The sequence below is a fragment of the Urocampus carinirostris genome, chromosome 11, assembly GCF_059441175.1.
Source record: "Urocampus carinirostris isolate Australia breed hairy pipefish chromosome 11, RoL_Ucar_1.0, whole genome shotgun sequence".
Taxonomy (NCBI): Eukaryota; Metazoa; Chordata; class Actinopteri; order Syngnathiformes; family Syngnathidae; genus Urocampus; species Urocampus carinirostris.
Genome location: NC_142359.1, coordinates 26,178,398 through 26,201,770, shown reverse-complemented (window position 1 = coordinate 26,201,770; position 23,373 = coordinate 26,178,398). Strand labels below are relative to the sequence as shown.

The 23,373-nt window shown below is 38.8% G+C and overlaps 3 protein-coding genes across 3 annotated transcripts; all 3 read right to left on the bottom strand.

The window, feature by feature from the left end:
• Positions 1 to 556: 556 nt before the first annotated feature.
• Positions 557 to 5,065, bottom strand: LOC148356961 (inhibitor of nuclear factor kappa-B kinase-interacting protein-like). The gene is made up of 3 exons (XM_088347459.1): positions 4,982 to 5,065; positions 4,519 to 4,719; positions 557 to 1,298 (listed from the first exon to the last, which is right to left on the bottom strand). Exons 1-3 carry the CDS (start codon positions 5,063 to 5,065, stop codon positions 777 to 779), a joined length of 807 nt encoding a protein of 268 aa, XP_088203585.1. The 3' UTR covers positions 557 to 776.
• Positions 5,066 to 6,053: 988 nt separating this feature from the next.
• Positions 6,054 to 10,649, bottom strand: LOC148356960 (inhibitor of nuclear factor kappa-B kinase-interacting protein-like). The gene is made up of 3 exons (XM_088347595.1): positions 10,301 to 10,649; positions 10,108 to 10,225; positions 6,054 to 8,266 (listed from the first exon to the last, which is right to left on the bottom strand). The coding sequence occupies exons 1-3, from the start codon at positions 10,483 to 10,485 to the stop codon at positions 7,433 to 7,435; spliced, it is 1,137 nt and encodes a 378-aa protein (XP_088203721.1). The 5' UTR covers positions 10,486 to 10,649; the 3' UTR covers positions 6,054 to 7,432.
• Positions 10,650 to 11,172: 523 nt separating this feature from the next.
• On the bottom strand, positions 11,173 to 22,704 carry LOC148356959 (ADP-ribosylation factor GTPase-activating protein 3-like). The gene is made up of 16 exons (XM_088348050.1): positions 22,499 to 22,704; positions 22,231 to 22,349; positions 20,480 to 20,552; positions 20,270 to 20,401; positions 19,748 to 19,819; positions 19,599 to 19,671; positions 18,978 to 19,037; positions 17,575 to 17,618; positions 17,334 to 17,473; positions 17,146 to 17,265; positions 15,803 to 15,928; positions 15,653 to 15,748; positions 15,464 to 15,590; positions 13,982 to 14,069; positions 13,786 to 13,910; positions 11,173 to 13,713 (listed from the first exon to the last, which is right to left on the bottom strand). Exons 1-16 carry the CDS (start codon positions 22,565 to 22,567, stop codon positions 13,696 to 13,698), a joined length of 1,482 nt encoding a protein of 493 aa, XP_088204176.1. The 5' UTR covers positions 22,568 to 22,704; the 3' UTR covers positions 11,173 to 13,695.
• Positions 22,705 to 23,373: the final 669 nt, after the last annotated feature.

Sequence of the window (23,373 nt, the reverse complement as noted above, 5' to 3'; positions counted from 1 at the left end):
TGGCTTGACGCCACAGGTTCCTGAGGTGCATTTGAAAAAGCTCGTTTCTTCTTGGAATTGCAAAAATTGTGTTCCTTAAAACTGCAATTTCTGAGCTGGGCATGATGTTTTTGTAAATTGTGACACTAAAAACGAAACAACACACAAATCTTCTCTCGCTCTATTCGAACTCGTACTGTAACTCCCAGTTTTCAGAATTGTGGTTAGGATTTTGTTAATAGTTAAAGCAAAAAAGCCAACATTTGAGAATTGACAGGACAATTGTGATGGTAATTTGCAGCCGGATTCACGTAACTTTCAAAATGTCTAATAAAAAAAAAAAAATAGTATTCCAATGACATATTTTGCTTTACTGGGGAATTGTTATTTCCCATCACCCTGAGGTTAAAAAAAAATAATTTTGTCAATAAGATATATAGATATGAATAATAAGCCAAAATATGTAAATTATCATTGGAATGAATTGTCTTCATTAATATCAATGTTGTGTAACATTGTTTGCAATGAGATAGGACATGGCACTGCAAAGTAATGGACGTTACAGAGAAAATTATTTATAAATAACAAATTTTATTTTTAAATATTCATAGGTCCAAAAATTTGTATTCCTTTGATATAACTCGCTAATCTAGAGGGAGCTGACATGATCTTCCACCATCTTGATGCCAAGGGTACCCTCTAAAATTGGAGTGGTTAGTTTACTCAATTCTTAGTGTTTGGAAACCAATTCTATGACAAACATCGGATCAGTAGTGTGACATTCACAGTCGGCTCGTTCATGTGAGCTCCCGCGTATCATCGGTGCCACAAACTTGTTCTGACGTCATTTGATCCAGAGTGCGTCTTAGCTGGGTTAGCTCCGTTCCCCCCTTGCTCAAGTCCTCAGCCAGGCTCCCCACCCGGAGGGTTAGGTCGTCCAGACGGGGCCCCAGAACCCCGAGGTCCTTCTTGATGGCCCCCACTTTGGGTTTGAGATCCGCCGCGAAGCTGACTGTCCGTATGAGACGAGCCCGGCCCGCCTCTAGCTCCCGGAGCCGATCCGAGGCGGCGCCGTCGGCCGCCTCCAGTTTAGGGAGTTCCCGACGTAGGCGCTCCAGCGCTTCCGCATTGCGTTCGGACGCCGCACGTAAATCGGAGACGCGCTCGATGCTGCCGGCTAGAACTTCACCGACCCGTGCCGCAGTGGAGCGTTCCGCCCGGGAGAGCCGATCCTCCAGCGCCGACACTTGTGTCTGGAGGGCGTCCAGTTCTGAAGACAACCCGTCCATGCGTCGCACGTCCGTCCTCATTGACGATATCTGGGGGTGGTAGTGAATGGGATTACGTTTGTTTTCCTATAGAACCGGCTCTTTTGGCTGAGCTCACTAAAAGACGACTCTTGGGACTCTTTCGGTGATTTTAACCCAGTGGTCGGCAACTTTTACTGTACCACCAACTGGTATGATATCTGTTTTTATTATGATCTTTAAACACTAAAAATGATAAGCAAATCTGTGTTATCATTGGACCACTACAAATGTAGATGACATAGGAAAAGGCATTTTGTTTGTCTCATCGCAGAATTTCTTTTTCAAGTTGTACAACATAATATTCAGTTACAACATTGTACAGAGTGGCACTGTGAGTAAAAATAGTGTGATGATGACATCAAATCAAATATCTTTCCTGTGGGGTGCGTACTTAAAGGTGTTCTTAAAAAGTTCAAAATTAAAAAAATTCTCTACGGGTGGATGCTAACAAGTACATGCTAATAGATACCAGCTAATGACTTTCTCAAGGTTTCTTCATTTTCTTCATGTTGAGATTTTGTGTTTTTCTTTGTTATCATGTAAGTTTTAGATCAGGGGATGGTAATAGTCTGTAGTTTGCAATAGTCTGTGCAGCCCTTTGAGACTCCTTGTTATAAAGGGCTGTACAAATAAACATGACTTGACTTGGTCATCTACAACTCTCGAAGCCTATTGATAGGATTCGGCACGCTCGATGCCTTGATCCGGGTTCAACCCTTGTTGCATGCAATGCTGAGCAAAAGGGGTCAGCAGTATTTGTCGACTGTTCAATATTGGTTCAGTCAGAGTCATATTCTTTTGTAAAACCTCAATTATAACTAGCGTTTTTTGGGGGGTGAAAAAAATCTGTATACATGAGTAAATACAGTCAGTATAAGCAAAAATAAGGCATTTCTTTCTTTCTGTGCAGCCCACTGTACCAACCGCTGCTTTAATCCATATATCACAGATTATGTAATATGTACAGTGGCTTGCAAAACTATTTGTCCCCCTTGAACTTTGTGACCTTTTGCCATATTTCAGACTTCAAACAAAGATATAAAACTGTAATTTCTTGTGAAGCATCAACAATAAGCAAGACACAATCATGAAGTGGAACACACTTTATTGGATATTTTAAACCTTTTTAACAGATAAAAAACAAAAAAGTGGGTGTGCAAAATTATTCAGTCCCATTAAGTTAATGCTTTGTAGCGCCACACTTTGCTGCGATTACAGCTGCAAGTTGCTTGTATCAGTTTTGCACATCAAGAAACTGATATTTTTGCCCATTCCTCCTTGCAAAACAGCTCGAGCTCAGTGAGGTTGGATAGAAAGCGTTTGTGAACAGCAGTTTTCAGTTCTTTCCACGAATTCTCAATTGGATTGAGGTCTGGACTTTGACTTGGCCATTCTAACACCTTGATATGTTTTTTGGAGAACCATTCCATTGTAGCTTTTGCTTTATGTTTTGGATCATTGTCTTGTTGGAAGACAAATCTGCGTCCCAGTCTCCGGTCTTTTTCTTCCAGAATGGTCCTGTATTTGGCTCCATCCATCTTCCCATCAATTTTAACCATCTTCCCTGTCTCTGCTGAAGAAAAGCAGGTCCAAACCATGATGCTTTCACAACCATGCTTGACTGTGGGGATGGTGTGTTGAGGTTGATGAGCTCTGCTGCTTTTACACCAAATATAACATCTCGCATTGTTGCCAAAAAGTTTGATTTTGGTCTCATCTGAACAGAGCACCTTCTTCCACATGTTTGGTGTGTCTCCAAGGTGGCTTGAGGCAAACTTTAAACAACACTTTTTTTTCGATATCTTTAGGACATGGCTTCCTTCTTGCCACTCTTCCATAAAGGCCAGATTTGTGCAGTATACGACTGATTGTTGTCCAATGGAATGATTCTCCCACCTCAGCTGTATACCTCTGCAGTTCATCCAGAGTGATCATGGGCCTCTTGGATGCATCTCTGATCAGTTTTCTCCTTCTATGAGCCGAAGGTTTAGCGGGACGGCCCGATCTTGGTAGATTTGCAGTGGTCTGATACTCCTTCCATTTCAATATTATTGCTTGAACAGTGCTCCTTGGGATGTTTAAAGCTCGGTAAATCTTTTTGTATCCAAATCCAGCTTTATACTTCTGCACAACAATATCTCTGACCTGCCTGGTGTGTTCCTCTTTCTTCATGATGCTCTCTGCACTTTATACAGACCTCTAAGACTATCACAATGCAGGTGCATTTATACAGAGACTTGATTACACACAGGTGGTTTCCATTTATCATCGTTAGTCATTTAGATCAACATTGAATCATTCAGAGATCGTCACTGAACATCTGGACAGTTTGCTGCACTGAAAGTAAAGGGGCTGAATAAATCTGCACACCCACTTTTTCGTTTTTATTTGTTAAAAAAGTTTAAACTATCCAACAAAGTGCGTTCCACTTCATGATTGTGTCCCACTTATTATTGATGCTTCACAAGAAATTACAGTTTTATATCTTTATCTTTGAAGTCTGAAATGTGGCAAAAGGTCACAAAGTTCAAGGGGGCCAAATAGTTTCGCGAGCCACTGTATAAAGTGATGTAAAGCAGGGGATAAAGCAAAAAAGACTAAAATAAACAAAAGTTAAAAAAATTGAAATACAAAGAGAGAAAATAACGATAAAACAAGACAAAGTAGTTAATGAAAAAATAAAAGACACCAAGTAAATAGAGGGGGAAAAGTAAAAACGCTTGGGAAAAGAAACAAAAGGAGGAAAAGGGGAAAAGGGAGAAATGGGCAAAATGAGTGAAAAGCTAGGAAAAATAAACAAAAAATAACATGAAAAATAATCAAGAAAAAAACAAGTACAAAGCTAAGAAAAAAGAAACAAGAGAAAAAAGAAAACAAAAAGAAAAAGGAGAGAGAAAAAAAAAGTCCAAATCAAGGAATAAATGTAAAAAGATAGGAAAGAAGAAACAAAGAAAATATAAAGGAAAAGCAAGAAAATGGCCAAGAAAAATTAAGTAAAAAGCTAAAACAAGTGAAACAAAGGAAAAAGAAACAAATAAACAAAGAGCAAGAAAAATAATCAAAAGGCTAGGGAAAAAGAAACAAGGGAAAAGAAAAAATGGAAAGAAGAGAAAAACCTCAAGAGGGAAGAAGAGGGAACAATCAGAGGAAAAGGAAATGAAGAAAACAGAAACAAAACTAGTGGACATGCCACGGAATACAGGATTCGACAGACGGAAATCAAACGCACCTTGTTAGCAAAATCCAGCGCAACGGCCGAGGTTCGTTCCTGGATTTGGTCCACGGCGCCGTTCAGAGCGTCCACATTGGACCGCAAGTCGGAGCGCCGCTCGCTCAAGCCGGACGTCTGCTCCTTAAGATGACCGATGTCGCGTGCCAGGCTCTCCAGCTGGACCCGGGCATCCTCCAGTGTCAGGTGTAAGCTTTCACACTGAAATTCACAGCAATGAAAAAAACAAAAAAACGGGATGTTTTATTTAAATCGTATCAGACATACACACACAAAATGGGGAAGGAATGAATAAAAGTATGACAATAGTGAGGCGCAGACTAACAAGTTGACTTTTTTTGAAAAATTTCAAATTGTTACAGAAACACAAAATAAATAAATGAGCACTGGATAAAAAAATGAATAGGGATTTAGCTAAGGTAGCTTGTCCCAGTGATGCATTTAGCACTTATCAGCCACATACCACGCACAACTGAGCCCCAAACGTGATGTCATAATGATCTAGCTTTTTTTCACTGTTTCCATCTGTAGCCGCTCTCGTCAGCATCTTTGCTGCAGGTTACGGCAGCCACTATTATTATTAGCTGCCCGATGTAAAATAAAACTCACTATGTCTTTCCACAGTTCTAAGTGTCAGGCATCCAGCACTTTTACCCTACTGTTTCCTTCTCCAGCCACTCATGTAGCCACTTGGCTGCGGCTCACTGGTATTGTTGTTAACTGCTCCTGCTTAGTCCCAAATTGTCACTCAACTGCGACAGCTGAGTTCTGTGATTCAAGCATCTTCCACTGGTTCCTTCTCTAGTAGTTTATGTTAGCCACTTTGCTGAATGCAACAGCTAGCAGTTTTTTTTAGCTGCTCCTGCTTCTTCCTCAAGTGCCACTTGCCTTCTACAGCCGAGTTCTGTGATTCAAGCATCTTCCACTGGTTCCTTCTCTAGCCACTCATGTTAGCCACCAGGCTGCAGGTTATAGCTTGCTGCTAGTGTTGTTAGTTGTTCTGTGTAAATACGGCTTGCTACATCTTTTCCACACTTTTCCAAGTCAGGCTCATTTTCTTCCCCACTGTTTCCTTCTCTCCCTGCTAATGCTAGCCACTTGGCTGCAGGCTATGGCTAGCCAATATTGTATTAACTGTTCCTGCTTTGTTCTTAAGTGTTACTCTTCCCCCACAGCTGAGTTATGTGATTCAAGCGTCTTCCACTGTTTCCTTCTCCAGCCACTCATGTTAGCCACTTTTCCACAGGCTATGGCTCGCCAGTATTGTTTTTGCTAGCTCCTGCAATAGCTTCCGGTCCTTTTTATTAACTTCTCCTGCTAGCTGCTAGTGTTGGTTGCTTCCAATCGCACTGACCAGCTCTTTTCACCAGCTTTCGGTAGAATATGAAAGAAAGCTCTGTAATCATTAGATGAGGTAAAAGCACAATACAAGAAAATGTTTCACTTTTTATTAATAAATTTGTCAATACAGATAAACGTAGTAAACAAATTTATAATTTAACATAATACAATAATCAACAACACTACTGTATTCTTGTAAACGCTAGACTACTGCTTTTCTCCCCTTAAAAAGGCCTACTATTTTTTTCTCCCCCAAAAATTTCTACAACAAAAATACTGACTTGAAACTAGTATTTTAGACCTTTAGCTACTTTAACTAGAAGAAAGTATTTGTGTGCGAATACACCGCTACAACGATGGCATTACATTTCCATTTTCATAAGTTTGGCACTTCCGGTTTTAAACAAGCACATGTTTGTTCGTTTGTGTTCTAGAGATGCATTATTGTGTTTTGTGCGGAAAAATACCATTTAAAATGAGTGATCCGGTGTAGTTCATGTATTTGGTAGATCCACAAATACGTCTGAGATTTACATATGGGATTTTTAATCTTGCATGTGCATTTATCAAGAAATATGATTTTTAGATCTTGAGTAACTGGCAATTATATGTGTTTTTTTGTCAAATCTCTCCTCATATAGGTTTTGGGTGAAAATGATATGTAGTTTACATTTACGTAGGTCTTCCCATTAGAATTTACCACCAGGGAACAATACGTTCATTTTTTGCATGGCCCATAAGAAAAGTTGATACGTAATCTTTACACTAATACACATTTCATAATGCCCTGTTTAGGGTTAGCATGCACCTGTCCTCTTGGGCAGGACCAAAGCCATACAAAATAATGCCAGACGCCGTTAATCACGAGGGGAGAAGAAATGTAATGGCAAAGAGAAGCCACCAGGGAGAAATGTTGTTGTCAATTTAGGGCAGACTTGGGATGAATGAATAATTTCAAGCATGTAGAAGTTAGGGCTGCACGATTTTGGAAATAAACCCAATTGCGATTTTTCAGAAACGTATTTCAATTTTCATGCCATTTCGATTTTAAAAGAAAAGTGCATTTTTTTGTAAGTACTTAACTCTCCTGTTGTCCTCGACTCCAAATGACATGCCACTGTGTTGTTAAAAACCCAGAAAAATCCCCAGGAATTCTATTTTATTTCACTTTAAGTGTTCTTTTCCTAAATTGGTCCCAACGGTTGAAAAGTAAAATTTGGTTTGAATTCATATTTCCAAGTAAGCTGCATATAAAAAAAATACAAAAATGGTTCTTAGGGTTAATGATATTGACATGCGTTCTTAAGAAAAGAGCGCCCTCTTCTGGGGGTGCTCTGTTAGGGTTTCCATCTGCTCACACAAGGCTCAAACCGCAGTGTTGCGAAAACACCTTAAATTCAAGTGATTTTCAAACCTTGAAATCCTTGAAAGTTTTAAGAACAATGTTGTGTTTTCAAGCACTTGTACGATCCCCGTTTTCAATGTCAAAAGGTTGACGTATACAGTAAGTAATAGTTTTTTTAAAATAGTAAAACAAATAAATAGTTGGAGAAGGTCTGACTTTCCCATAGCATCATTGTGCAATGTCCTCTTGAGCTGGCTCCTCCCAATCTTCATCCGGCTCCTCCCCCTCCTGAATCTCCCCGCCCCCGAGCACCGCGGTGAGTTCACGGACCGCCTGCCGCACCACCGCCAGCTCGTTTTTCATCTTGAGGACGTCGCGCTTAGCCCGGCGGGCGTCGACTTCCTCCCGCAGGACCACGACGGCGTTTAGCGTCTTCAGCATTTCGTCTTCGGCGGAATAAAGTTGGAGCGAGACCTCGTCCAGGCGTTTCTCCGTGTCGCGCAGGTCGGCGGCCATCTTGACGATGGAACGCAGCGCCTGCTCCACCTGGGGAAGATGCTCCTCGCACTCTTCCGCCCGGGGCAGGTGCTCCTCCAGCTGCGCGCTAAGCTCCGCCTCCTGGCGGGCCAGTCTTTTTAGGTCCGCCTCCGTTTTGTGGACCTGCCGGGTGTTCCAGTCCACCTGCGCCCGAACCCGCCGGGCGTCTTCCTCCTCGGCGCGCTCTACCGCCCTGGCGTTCCTGCCGGTGCTGTCCCGCAGCTCCTCCAGCTTTTCCTCCAGCGTCTTTAGGCGGCGCTCCGCTTCGTTGACCCGTAGGGCGGCGCCGGCGTGGGCCTCCCGGGCCTCCGCCTTGAGGGTGGTCAACTGGGAGGCGGCGGCCCCCAGGCGGTCCTGCCACGTCTCGGTCGCGTTGAGAAAACGGGCGTTGACGGCCTGCAGGTCGGCCCAGGCGGTGCTGCCCTCCGTTTGGAGGGTTGCTACGGCAGCGCGCAGGGCCGCCACGTCCCGCCGGAGACCGTCGGCAGAGAGCGCCACCTGGAGGTGGTCTCTCGAGGCGGCCAGCTGCACAAAACAGGGAGGCCGTTTCTCACTAAAATGGGACAGCAACTGCCGAAACGGTGGAGCCAGGCTAGATAAGTCTCATGTTCTGTACTTGATGTACAGCTGCGTTTTGGCGCTTTCACTGGATTTTTGCGCTTTGATGTCAGAAAAACGTACTTTCAGCTTGTGTTCTGTTAGTGTAAAATATGCGACCCGCGGGCCAAATTATGCCTGCCAAGGCATTCAATCTTGCCCCGCGAGACAACACTGAGAGAAGCGCAATAGAAAATAAGCAGCAGTTTTAAATCTGTCCTCTGGATGTTACAAAGCAACTGTAGCATGATTTGTTTAGTTCTCTCTTTGTCTATCGTTCTCTTCCCTTTCTCCAGAGCTCTTTCTTTCTCTTGCTCTCTTTTTTCTCTCTTTCTCACATTTCCCTCTTTCACGCTATTTTCTCTCTTTCTCTTGGGGTCTTATACTCTCTATTTTCTCTTTCTCTCCTTTGCCCTGATCTCGCTCCTCTTTTTCTCTCTCTTTTAACCTTATCTCTCTCCTTTTTTCTCTCTCTTGTACTCTCCCTCTCTCTCTTTAATCTCCCAGCCCCCGTAATTTTTTGGGGGGTACTATGCGGCTCTCAAACTAAAATGCGTTTGACCTCCCCGAGTTAGAACTAGTTTGTGATCTAACACATCCTGCACTGTCTTCCTCTCATGTTTTGTTAGATTATAACAGGGTTCTCCGACCTTTTTGAAGCGTCAAGCTACTATTTTGTTATAAGTCAAAGGGTTACAAGTTTTATATGCATTTCTAAAATAACATGTTATTACTATGTTTTCATTACCGGTTATATTTACTAGAGGTTCAAATAGGCTAAGTAAACCACTAAACCTCGTCCCAGTTAGAAATCAAAATTAGTAGAAAATCACGTTGACCGAGGATAGATTTTCAGAACCAGTCTGCAGACTACTCAGGTGGTTTTAGAAGCTACCACGTAGGAGACCCCCGAGTTAGGGGCAGTTAGTGTTCCAACATTGTTTCTTGTTGTTGTTCTGTCCGCTATATATGTACATATATTGTGTTGTTTACTTTTGTGTTTTGTTCAGTTACAACTAGTCCTTTGTCTCCCTTTCATGCGTTGTGCAGTCGGAGCCAGTTAGTTTTACAAAATAGCTTCTTGTTCTTCTAATCATGGGACTGGCTGTTCCTGTATTGTGCCGTTTACTTTCATGTTTAGTTCAGTTAGAGCTAGTTACTTTCCCAGCATAATATTCCATGGTCAAGTGCTCACCCGCGGATAGAACAAAAACGGGAGTGCCAAGACAACGAGGTGCCATTAAATGGAATTTTTGGAACACTAATCGGCCCTAACATGAAATAAAGACAACCCGTGATATGATGTAACATTAACTCGATGTAAAGGGCCAAACATCGAAAGGAGAAAACAAAGGATATGTACGAACGTGTGTACAAAACAACAATGAGAGTGCGAATTAGAAAATATGGAACACAAAATTGGGAAAACTAATCGACTCTAACTGAACAAAACACTTAAGACCAAAATTCCACTGAAAGCACAAAACACAGAACTGACTTTAGAGAAAGTACATAACATGTAAAGCTCTTTTAAGGGAAATTGGCCATGACGTATCACCAAAACCGATTTGATATCCCGGTTTTTAATTGTTCTAAAGAGGGCGTGGCAAGTCACGCTGCCCTTTTTTGATTGGCCGAAGTAGAATTCACGCAGAACTTTGTCAAATACTATCACATATGTGGAGATGATATTTGGTTCGATATTTTCAGTGTTGCCTTTTTGATGCAAACATTTTGCTTACTATTAAAAAATGTAGTTGAAAACATACTTTTTTGCAGACTTTCTCCACTTTCTCCTCCATTTCGGGCAAACTAGAGGTCTTTTGGTAGAAAATGGTCATTTTTTCTTCCATGATGGACAACTTGGTATTCTGTTGCTGCACCACCCTGACAAAAAGAGAAAAAAACAGGATTGAAAAAGAGTTGGAAATAAGTACATTTAAAAGGGAAATGATCGCTTACCAAGCTAGTACTGCACAGACTGCAAGCAAGAGGACACACAAGGTCCATTTGAGGTCCAAATTCGACGTCTCTGTTTTTGTGCTTGCTTGTTCTTTCTTTTCATGTTTGTTTCCGTTTGTTTTGGCTGCAGAATCGGAAAACGAATCCGCGGTTTTTTTCTTTCTTTGCTTCACTTCGCCGGACATTTTTGCGTACTTTTAACTTGCAAAATAAAAATAAAAGCTCTGCAGGTTTTTTTTATCCAATATGATATTTTTAAACCAACGACATTTTCTTATCTCCAAAAAAAATCAATTAATTAGTCCTAAAAGAGAGTACAGTACTCCATTTTCTTTTCCTCTGTGATACGTAGAACGTTGGGTTCAAGAACAAATCCTAAAATACCAAAACGGAAAGGTGCGTTGACGTACTCTTCGTAAAGTTCTAATTTAACGTTCATAGATATAAAACAATTTCAGAGTAATACTATTGCTGAATAATATATTCCATTGGTATTCAACAAGAAACTCAGTTAAGGTAATTGAATATTGGGTTTAAGAACTCGTAAAGTTCTATATTAGCGTTTGAGGAACTTGTGTTTAAGTACTGCTTGTAAAGCTGAAAAAATGCGGATGGGGGTTGGGGGGATTAAGAGTTGAAGTACAACTGATTTATATTTTTATAAATTCTTTAAAATTTGCTATAATGTGGATTTTAGTCAAGTTAAATGGGAGGATTGTTCTAAAAGCTCGTTATTACCACGCTCATCAAATGTCTTTGAACGCATCAGCTAGCCACGTATGCGTCCCTGCTCATATTGGAAAAAGGGGGAGACAATTGGCGAATATTGGTAAATTAAAGGAAAAATTGCGTTACATTTCAAAATCAAAGAGTTGTGATTTTAAAAGCAAGTATTTTAATTTGAAAAGTCCCTCCCAAAACAGCCTCTATACAACAATGTGATTGCCTGGAGCTTCTGCAGTTTTTTAAAATAACACGATGAGTCAACAATCTCCTTAGTGATAAATTGAATCACTTTTAAGTCAATTCAATAAAAAGCTTACAAATGTGGCAAAAATTTGATTAATGGAGAGGGAAAGCCCCACTTGAAAATACACCTCTCCTGTTGCCTACTATCAAAACGGCAACAGAAACAAAATAAACAAAAATGAAAGGAAGAAGAGGCAGAGTATGTTGGAGCGACAGTTTTAACAGAATAAAACATGAAAAAAAGTCTAGGCAAGACATGTTGGAACACAAAGTAGCTCTAACTGAACAAAATCTGAAAAAAAATGCGCAGGATATGATGGAACACAAACTAGCTGTAACTGAACAAAACATGAAAGGGGAAAACACAAGAAACATTCCCGCATATGGACAGAACAAAATCTACAGTGGCATGACAAGACAATAAAATATAACGTTGGAACATCAACTAGCACTAACTGAACAAGAAATGAAAGGACAACAAACAAGTACCTCTAACAACATAGAACTAGTTGAATCAAAACCTATCCTAACAAAACAAATATGAGAGAAGATGACCCCCAAAAAATCCCACAAGTGGAGAGCACAAATAGCTCTAAGTGAACACAACATGAAAGAAACTAGCTCTTACATAACATGAGACACTGGTGGATATGTTACATTGAAATAACAAACAGCCCTAACGGGACAAAACAGGTGAGACAACGTGGCACATGTCAAGACACTAACTAGCTCTAACAGAACAAAACATGTAAGATACGACACCAGGGGATGTGAATAGGACAAAAATGGATAGAACAAAAATGAGAGTGCAAACAGGATGTAACCATTAACTTAATATAGGGAACACTGACTCTAATTAAACAAAACATGAAAGGGCGCTGGCATGGAATGTACTCGCATGTTGATAGAATTATAACGAGAGTGGCAAGAGGACAAAACTATTAAAGAATTTTTTTTGCGAAACTAACTGAACAAAACACAAAAATAAGACACCAAAAGATGTGTAACTTCAACACTTTGCAGCAAAACAGTACAGTATTATCAAGTCTTGTTTTGAAACGTCATCATAAAAGTATAATGATAAACGGTAACTTTACAAAATGATCACTTTTTACAGCGATCACAGAGTTTGAGTCAAGAAAAAAATACACCTTTAATATTTTAACAACAACAAAAAACTATAATTCCACAATTTTACTTCATAATGACATCAAAAACCCAAACTGCCTTTTAAAAGCTTAATAAATTTAATTATTTTGCTTTTTATCATCGCCATAATCACACCAAATGAGTTTGAAGCAATGCGTTTGAATTTAGTCTTCTCAGTTCATACGGGCGGGCACATTTGCTTGACGGGGTCGAGGCCCTGTCACCTTGAAGCAAAGCTCCCCGCCCGTGTAAGAGACGCCGGGTAGAGAATCAAAAATAAACTTTCTGCACTTGCCAATCAGATTGCAGAATGGTCAGCAGCCAAGTTACATTAGTTGGGAAACGAAGTAGCGTGTGTAGGAATGTGCCATTTGTAGAAGTAAATGCAAACATAAATACATAGCTACAAATATATGCTATGGGTTAAATAACACAAACACAAATACATAATAACAAATGCAATGTATTTATATGTCGTCATTTACTTGAGTATTAATTTTATCACGACAAAATATTCCTCAAATGAGGAGGCGGGTCAAAATGGCTGAGCTTTTCACTTATTGGTTGATCGGTGTAGTAGCCAATTCGTTCATCACTTGATCAACCAATAGGGGAAACGATAAGCCCGTTTGACCCACCCCTTTTATTTGAATAACACAAAATAACATGACAAATTACTGTACGCGAAAAGTTTATGAAACAAATGACCCAAAAGAAAAACGACAGTGAAGGTTAAACAAATAAAATGTGGCTTAATTATATGAATGAATTGTATTTATTTGATATCTTTTGGTATTACAGGATTTCTTTGTGTCCGTTTCTATGGCACAAACGTTTATTCTGTCTCAAAAAGTTAATCTAATCAGGATAATCCACATTTTATATGTTTAGGTATTTCATGATATAATTAATATTTTATGGAATTTATCTATTTGTTTATTTAGTAACAACTATGATTGAAGAGATCAACATTGCTGTCGAGGAAACACGTTTATATATTTAAATTTAAAAATACATTAAATGAAAAAAAAAAGACATTCCCACCCCACATAAAGGTGCAAAGGCGTGGCAATTCTAGTCAAGCACAGCATGGACTTCATTTTGGGGGGTAAAATAGACCTTATTGTTGGCATTCAAGAAAAGCAGCATATCCCAAAAGCATTCTTGAGATCTAAAGGACACAGAACCCACTTAAGAGCACTTTGGTCATCGAAATATTCATGATAATATTGAAAGTGTTTTTTGTCTTCCGTCAGTTGATGACTTTTTCGGATCCTTCAAGAGCTGTAGTGGTCCTAGAAAAGAAAAGAAACATGAAGTGAAAAAGGGTAGGGCTAAAGAGAAGGTTTTATTGAGGCTCTGCCCACTTGGATGCTGCTGACCACGCCGCTAGCCATGACCGAGAGCTTCCCAGCCACATTGCGCACGCCTGTCTTCAGTTGCGTCATGTCAGGGGCGCTGGCTAGCACCTTGTTCAGCCCGTACGAGCTACCTGGGAAACGGAAAGCATTTTTAAAAAATGGGTCGCCACGCCAACAAGAAAATAAACTGCTAGACACTTACTACCTTGTTTTTTGTCGTCGTCAAACAAGTCAGCGGAACTTATCGAAGAACTTCCAGAAAGTCTTTCCAGGCGCCATCTTGCTTCGTTCTGTCCAGAACAAGTTCAAGATATATTATATTTCAAAAATTAAATAAAGTAAATAAAAATGGACAAAATAATAAAATACTTAAATATTCTATCTACAAAAAATTAATGGATTTACCGACTTTTTTTTCCCCAATGACTGAGTTACAAAAAAATAGTGATTTTATTTGGCTGGGAAGCAAATCATTTTGGAAAATAAAATTCAAATAATTTGAAGTGTTTTTCCTGCAGACTCTGATAACAATAAGATTAAAAATAATAAAATTGATAATAAATAGTAAATTACAAATAAATAAAAATAGTTATCAATACTAAATACATCATTGAAATTTGAATAATGAATATACAAAATAACTGATCAAAAACAAAAAACAGTACATAAATGATAAAATAATTACAATGATTAAATGATAAAAGTAATAAATCAATAAGTAAATACAAATAAATGATAGCACAAAATTAAATAAAAGAATAACAATTTATCTTAAATAATAGTACATTATAATGGGTAATTACTAAAAATGTAAATAATAATAAATAGGTAAATACAACAAATAAAAAAATATTTACCAACCACTATAAATAGTAAATAAATAAAAGAATGAATAGTGAATAATAATAATGGTTTAAGAAGCTAAAATAAAAGAATATTAATTATAAATAGATGAGTAAATATAAAATACATCATAAATAAGAGATTAAGTAGTACATGTGAATACCAAGGAAATCATTTAATAATAACTATAAATAGTCAATAATGATAAAAAATAATAATAGTTAATAATAACTCAAAAAATGAGCCAAAAAAATATAAAATAAATATAATTGAATAATTTCAGATTATGAATGAAATTATTATTCGATTATTATTCAATGTATAGGTAAATCAATGTTTTTGCTGACGATACTGATATAAATTATGAATTATGATAGTTGTGATCCACCTTTAATGATATTCAAAAGATAAATATCAGTCAAACTGTAAAAAGTATATATTTTAAAAGCTTCTCTTCAGAATCAAAAAAAGTTTTCAATTATGGTTACGATAGAATTTAAGGAGAATACATTTATTTCATTTCAAGCAAAACGGAGATTACTAAACAGAGTGAAATTATCCCTCTTTAAGTGGCAGTATGTAATTATTCACTAGAGGATATTCTAGCTTACAATGGAGCTGAAGCTTAAGCTCAAGTGGCTAACATGAGTGGCAAGATAAGGAAACAGAAGATAAAAAGTTGATGAGAAGCTGTGGAAGGTGAGTGACACTAAAGGGTGAAGCAGCTGACAATAACAATAGCGTCTAATACCCAGCCAGAGCCAGCAGCCGAGTGGCTAACGTGAGTGGCTAGATAAGGAAACTGTGGGGCGTAAAAAAGTGGAAGATGTGATGCGTGTACCTCTTTGACATCTGGCTTGGCAAAGAACATTTCTGAGGAGATTGCTTTGACATCCTGGTTGAACTTGTTGCGAGCTTCTTTGGTTTCTTCTATGGAGAGGGTGTCACCTTTCCTCCGAGAGGCGGGCCTAAAAGGGTACAGACGTGCTCATTGGTCACGGCAGTAAAAAGAGCGCAACGTTGTCCTTACTTATCATCGAGCGAGGTGATGGCAGATGTCAAGAAGAAATCCTCCCCCGTCGCCTTGCTCCACCCGGAGGATGAGTCCGACCAATCGGATTTGATCCTGAAAACGTTCAGGAAATAAGGACAGAAAATCTTGTCTTGTTAAGCGTCCTACCTGGAGCTGAAGTGTGCCCCGTCGTCTTCGTCGTCGCTGAAATGAGACATTTTGAGGCTTCTGCCCGCATTGGGCCGCTCCTGCTGAATGATGTGCATGTCGGACGCCACCGAGTGGGAAACACCACTAGGGGGCCAAGCAAGAAATTCGGACGAGATTAGATTAATCACAATTAAAAAAAGAAAAGTTATGAAGTTAAAAATGCGTACGAATTAAATCTGAACTAATGATAAATAGTCAATAACTATGAATGAATAAACAATTAAAAATTCAATAAATAACAAATAGTAAGAAATAACAGATAAATAAAAGTAAACAAAGACATTATTCAAAATTAAATTGAAAATGATTAGCAAGTAAATAATAAAACATAACAATCAAGAAAAATATATAATAATAATAAATAGTAAATAATAGATTAATATTTCAGTAACACGTAAATAAACAATAACGGAATAATCAAATTAATTTGTAAAGAATAAACAAATAATGATAAAATAATGATAAACAGTTATTAATTCATCGTAAATAATGAATATTATATATTTTTGAAAAACAAAAAATACTATATAGTGTTGTACATACTGAATATTTCAATAAATAATAAAAAGTAAATCATCACGATAAAATAATAAAAAAATCTGATGGTAATTAATAAAATAATGAATTAAAAGTAAATAATGAACTATGATTTATCAATTTGCAATTAAAAAAAAAATGTAAAAATTAAACAGTAAACAACAGTTAATCATAATAATGATCGATAGTCAATAATAAATCAACATTTATATGAAGAACATCAAACACTTAAAAATCAAATCATAAATACTATTATTAAATGATTACAATTTACATAAATAATAGCAAAGCATAGATACATAATACTAAAATTGATAGCAAATAATTAAATGATGAATCAATTAGAAAATACGAAATCAAAAGTCATGATAACATACTTAAATTAAATTAGATATAAAAATGAATGGCTGCTAACCGCTAATGCTAACTACCAGCTTTGCTATTCATTTGAAAGGCTTGTTTCTGAAATCAAACCTGGTGTCCATTTTAAGATCAGAAGAAGATTCAGAAAAGGTTTTTAATAATGATTGGGATCGAATTTAAGGACAATCAATTTTAGTTCAGGCAAAATGGCAGCTACTGGAGAAAGATAAAGACATTGGAATATTATTTCTTAAAGTGACGGTGTGCAAAATATTCACTACAGGTTGTAGCTTAGAGTGAGAGTGAAGCTTGAGGATAAAAAGTTTTTAATTTAACAATTAGCATAATAAATATGTTTCCCCGCGTAGCGCATTAAATGAAAAATATTTGGAGAAAAATACCTTCTTGTGGCCAGACCCATTCCCAGCCGGTCCGCTTGCTCGCGTTTTTTGCTGTCCAAATTCTTCAGTGTCTTCTTTTGCTCCTCTAGGTCTCGGTAGGCCAATCGGAGGGACGGGGCACTGAAGGCACCACGCGAAAATATGTAAGATGAACATATTGTCAGATCGTCTCCGGAGAGTCACCTCACATGGACTGTTTGCTGCTAGCCGGGAGCTTCTGGCCGCCGTCCTTCTCCCGGAGTTTGTCGGCCGCTTGCGCTTTCTTCTCCAGCTCGTTGAAATTCCGGTTGCTGACTTTTTGAGCGCCCAGGCCTTTCTTGACAGACATCTAGGAAAGTAGGCAGGCTTTAAAAGTCGACCAATCAGAGGCAGTGGTGCAGAAGGTCGACTTTAAAAGTCGACCAATCTGAGCCAGTGGTGAGCACCTACCGTTTTCTTGCCGGTGCCCGGCTTCTTTAGGGAAAACGATGCTTCTGCAACGATTACACAAGGCTGTCAGCATTTTGAGGGATGACCATCTTTTGTATGCAAATTATGTTTATTTGCGATGCAAAGGTAAGATTTGTTCAAATTAAATGCCACATCTTCACATATCAGCTGCCATATTAGTCCCTTTAAAATGCTAATTGGTCCTATTGCTAGGCAAACACGATCACGTCCATTTGCAAATGAGTCACTGTATGTAAATACATTGCCATACCTGTGTATATTAGTTAAATTAGTCCCTTTGATATGCAATTGGTCCATTGTTATGCTAATAACCCCCTATATAAGAAAGATCAATTTATCCATCCATTATCTGCACCGCTTATAGGCTCGCGGAGGTTCTGGAGCCCATCCCAGCTATCTTTGGGCAGTGGGTAGGGGACACCCTGAACTGGTTGCCATCCAATCACAGGGCCCGCAGGGACAGACAATTCGCTCGCTCATTCACACCTAGGGACAATTTGTACCGGCCGATTAACCTGACATGCATGTTTTTGGAATGTGGGAGGAAACCGGAGTTCCCGGAGGAAACCCACGCAAGCACAGGGATAACATACGAAATCCACACACTCAACCTCATGACCTGAGAACTGTGCCTCGGACGGGCTAACCAATCAGCCGCCGCGCTGTATAAGAAAGATTGTTATGCAAATATGCAAAATTGCTTGCAAATGAGTGCTAGTAAATCACCTTGTTATGGAATTAAGATCCCGCCCATATGCCAATTTGTCTCTTTGTTATGCAAATAAGCGGACACCTGTACGAATCCGCTTGGAATTTAGTCTTTTTAATACCGAAATGATCCCCTTTTTATGCAAATGAGAAACAACCTGTAAGCAAACGAGTGCCTTTGTTAAGTAATTTAGATAATTTCATGCACAACTAAAATGGCATGCTTAGGCTGATATGTTACTTAAGTGTCTTTGTTATGCAAATATGATGTAATAAATCTACGAATGAGTCCCAATAATATGACAATGATCCACTGCTTTATACTGATAAGAACCCGCCCATTTGCGAAGGACCAAGATAGATAATTTAATACACAAACAAAATTGCATGCTTAGACACTGGTGTTATTTAAAAATGTATGATATGCTATAAAGATATCATTCATCTACAAATATGTCCCATTTGATATGCTAATTTATCCCATTGTTAAGCGAACAAGATCCCACCTATATGTGAATTGACCCCTTTTCTTATACAAAATGCCATACGTGTGCAAATTGTATACAAAGCTGTGTCTGTTATGCAAATGTGATTTACATGCAAATCAAACAATTTGTATTGCAAACGTGTATTTGTTGTGCTTAAGTGAAAGTGAAAACGTTTCCGTTAGCTACCTGGATTAGCTTTCGGGGAAGCACTCAGCATGTCCACGCTGGGGCCGTCCTCAAAATTGCCTGACGGTACAAAAAAAAGAAAAACATATATATATATATGTATTTCAAAATCAATTAACACATGTGTGGAATTCTCTTTATTATCTTTATTTACCATTGTATATTCAATTGGGAGAAATAAATTGTAATAGCATTGTTGAAACAATATTTCGGCGGTTCTTTTCTATTTACGAAAATAAGGATACTTTTTTATTTTACATGTTATGGACAAAACAAGCACTTAAATCAGATTGTAATTGTTTTTATGGGGTTTCTGTTTCATACTTGTGAGTGCTGTTTGTATTTTACAAATTTCCAGTACTTTTCAGTAATTGTTCAGTTTTCAGGATGTCATGTATATTTGCAGTGCTTTGCAATACTTTCTATTGCTTCCAATATTTTTTTTGTTCTTCTAAAGACTTATTTTATACTTTTGAGTATTTTCAATTTACTTCAGTACTTATGCTTTTTGTCTATAATACTCAAATATTTCATGTACAATAGTGTTTAAATGACAGGGCTTTTAATGTATTCGATGAATGGAGGACGGATAATAGAAAATGAAAATAATTATATTAGTACCTTCTTGGTCTTTACTTTGCGTCTCTGGCGTGACACAGCTGAGACTCATTTTTTCCAGATTTTCTGGAATTTCCTGTGGGTCCGACGCACAAACAAATATCAAGTGTTGCGCTCATTGAGACTGTTGCAATATTTTGGGAAGTTGAGACCTGGGAATGCAAAGTGAAGAAATCGATAGGCTTCTCCTCCGGTGAGGCGCAATCCTGACTGCTCAACCAAAGCTGTCGAATAAAAAATTCCATCAATATACAGTAGAGCCCCGGGATACAAGATACATACTTTTTGTTATGAAATATGAGGGTTGTTTTCTTTAGATATTTTTTTATGCCAATACAACATTTGCTGTAGGCCTTCAACCGGCACTCCCAATATGAGCAAAATGTCTGGCATTGATTGAAATAAAAACACGCAGGCGATTGAAGCAAGGAATTCTCGCAAGTGGAAGTGTTCAAGTCAGTTTAAATTGTAATCCGCCATCGCAGTCTTCATCTTGCCCTGCACCCAACTTCTACTCCACTTGACCAGCTTGTCTTAGCTAATTAGCATTGTTTATATCCCCTGATTTAAGTCAATCTCACTATGAAATTTCCATATCAGAACAAACTCATGTCATTTCCTAAAGTCAACTTTATTATCTTTTATTAATTGATGGACAAGTGCATGGCTGTCACCTGTGTGCCGTGTCTTCGGGTGGCGTCGGTAGCTTGCTTCTTGATTTTCTCACGGTACAGTTGAGCGGCCCGACTGTTGTACTTGACGTTGGCGGCGCCGGCCGTGCCGCCATGCTGGTTGAAGAAGGACACCTGGAAAAGACTGGGGGGTAAGAACTGCCTCGGCTGTGTTTGGGTGGAGACTGTTCGTCGGCGTGATTCCGGACTCACCGCGCTGGTATTGCCGCCCACTTGCATGCATCGCAGCTGATACCAGGACCAGTTGAAATCCAATTCGGTGGATCTGTTGGCGCCAAATGTGGAAAGAGCAACAATTCAAATTACATGGCTAAAAAAGATCAGGATGGGGAAAGAACTCCAAGGAGAAAAAAAGGAGCAAAGAAAGAAAATACTACTTCGCACTTCTGCTATCACTGGTTCATCGCTTTGTGGATTTGTAATTGAATTGTCTTTATCTATGTCATTGATATCAACATATCGCGGATTGTGTTAAGATAGACAGCAGACACCCAGGGCAGATTGGAAGGGCTCTGTGTGTTGGGTGGGTGCGATTGTCTGTGTTTGCGATTCTGATGGGCCGGTCTATGCTGTCAGTTAAACAGCAGGCTGGCGCTGGCTACCAAAACTAACTGGGAAGCATAGCAACCGCTAGCTATTAGCGGATTGTTTCACTGAAAAAAAAACTAAATTAAATCTGATTCCGACGAAAGTCAGAACAATGCAAAAAAATGGTGATCACCAGCAAGTGCTCCGTGGATTATTATCAGGTTCGAGAAGCGACTAAGGTGGCGTCGGGAGAAGGCAATAGCAGTGCTGTGGGTCTGGCCTACTGCCACTGCTAATGCTAACAACCATCACAAGCAACCCCCGCGGAGACTAATCTCAACAACGCCAGTCCATTGCCTATGAAACACATGACGTGGAGCCACAACTCGTGGGAAACCGCTACACTTCAAACTCTTGTATTTTAATCATCAGAGACCCAGTTCAACCTGAGGTTACTCTATGCCAGCGTAAAGCTAGCGGGCCACTCTCTTAATTGCTTTCTTACACCAAAGGGAGAAGTCCTCCAATTTCGTTTCTATTGTGTATAATGACAATAAAACCCTTAATTCAACTGCAATTATGTGTCCTGTGTTTTATTTTCAAATTTTTAGTTGTCGTTTTGTTACAGTATACCCTCTGTCAGTAATCAAGGCATCCTGAAGTAAGTTTACCCCTTGGAGGCTTTTATGAAGATGTGCCGCCACTTTGCGGATTTTCAGTTCGGGTGGTTCTGGTCCATAATAACCACGATAACGATAACGAGAGCGAGAGCGAGAGCGAGAGGAAGATAAGTATTGATAAACAAATCCAGATCAATGGGCAGAAATCTAAAAAGGGGCAAGAACACAAATCCAGAAGTAGCAAAATAGATTAAAAAAATTTCAGGAAAGGGAAAGAAGTTAAGTTCGGCAAAAAGAAAAATACAGAGAAAAAGGCAGACGGGTTGACGTTAGGGGGTTAGAAAAATCCAGGATGAGGGGCAGATAGAAAATCCAGGAAATGTCAACAAAACCCAAAAAAGGGGAACTGGTTGATAAAAAGAAAGATCTAGGAAGAAATAAAAAGAAACACAGGTGAGATATTTGTGTTACCTGACAACGGACGGGTACACCACAGAAAACCCTAGAAAAGGGGCCAGAAGACAAATCCAGAGGCAGTAAGATGGATAGAAGAATCCATGAAAAGAGGGAGAAAAAATACAGGACAAAAGCAGATGGGTGGAATCCAGGATAATAAAAAAAGAATCCAAAGATAAAAATCCGGGAAAAGGACCAAGCAGATGGTAAAATACAGAAAGGCAACATTTGGGGAAATCCAGAAAAGGGCAGAAAGAAATCTCCAGAAAAGGGAGACAGTGGATAGAAGGAACCATTCAGGAAATAAGAAAAGGCGACAGGAGGGTGTGTTTGTGTTACCTGACAAAAGACAGGTGCACCCCGAGCGATCGGTGAGTTCCCGAGCAGTCGATGCAAAGGAAGACGCCGTAGGTGATGCTGGCCCAGCTGGGATTTTTCGCCGAGCAGTCGAAACAAGCCTGACAAAAAAAGAAATGTCCGGAATATGTTTTTAAAATATAAAAAAACGGTTATGAAATATTTCCATTTTGGACGGCTAACTTTGTTAGCGAACTAGCACAACAAGTGCGACGTGTCATTTCCGGGATACGATCGGAGAAAGTCTCACCTTATTAGTCGGTATGGAGCGAAGTCGCTTGAAAATGGCACAAATGTCTTGCTTGCTGGGCTCTGTCATGGTTTTCTTGTAACTTTAATATCCAAAAATGGAAAGAAAAAGTAAATAGAAGCGCGTTTTGTGGTCAGCAAGACCGAGTGACACGTACATGACAGGAGGCGCAAATAAGAGAAGCTCGCTTGTGTTTGGTTGGCAAAGAGACGTGGCTGTGTTGTTGCTGCTGGGCTTTGTGGGTAATGAGGTTTTTATGGTAGAAATACAATTTAAGCATTTGCTGATTCATCGACAGGGTTGAGTAGGGTTACTTTAACTTGATTACTTTCAATTACTTTTGGATTACTCCAATACCAAATATGATAATAAAATACAAAAGAAACTAAATATGAATAAAATTACTTGGGGAGTAACGGAATACATGGAACGGCAAAAATGATGTTGGCAAGCTGTTTGGATTTATTTTCATTTTGTTTCTGTCGCATTTTTTGTTAGTTTTGCCGGAGATCAAAGCCAGGACAGAAAGCTTACCACGTGTTGTGAGCCATAATTTTATTCATATTTAGTTTATTTTGTCTTTTATTAGCATATTTGGTATTGGTGTAATCTAAAAGTAATTGAAAGTTATCAAGTTAAAGTAACCCTACCCAACCCTGTTCATCGAATGAATATTTTAAGACTATTTGATTTGTTATAAATGTGTTTCAAGCATTTTGTGATACATTTGTTAATGTGATTGTAAATAAATGTGAAATTACCCTTTTCCACAAAACAGCTAGATACTAACATGACGCAAAAAAACAGCAAAAGACGTAACTTTAAACATATCATTTCATTATATTTGATGATAACTGTCTTAAACTTAGATCCTG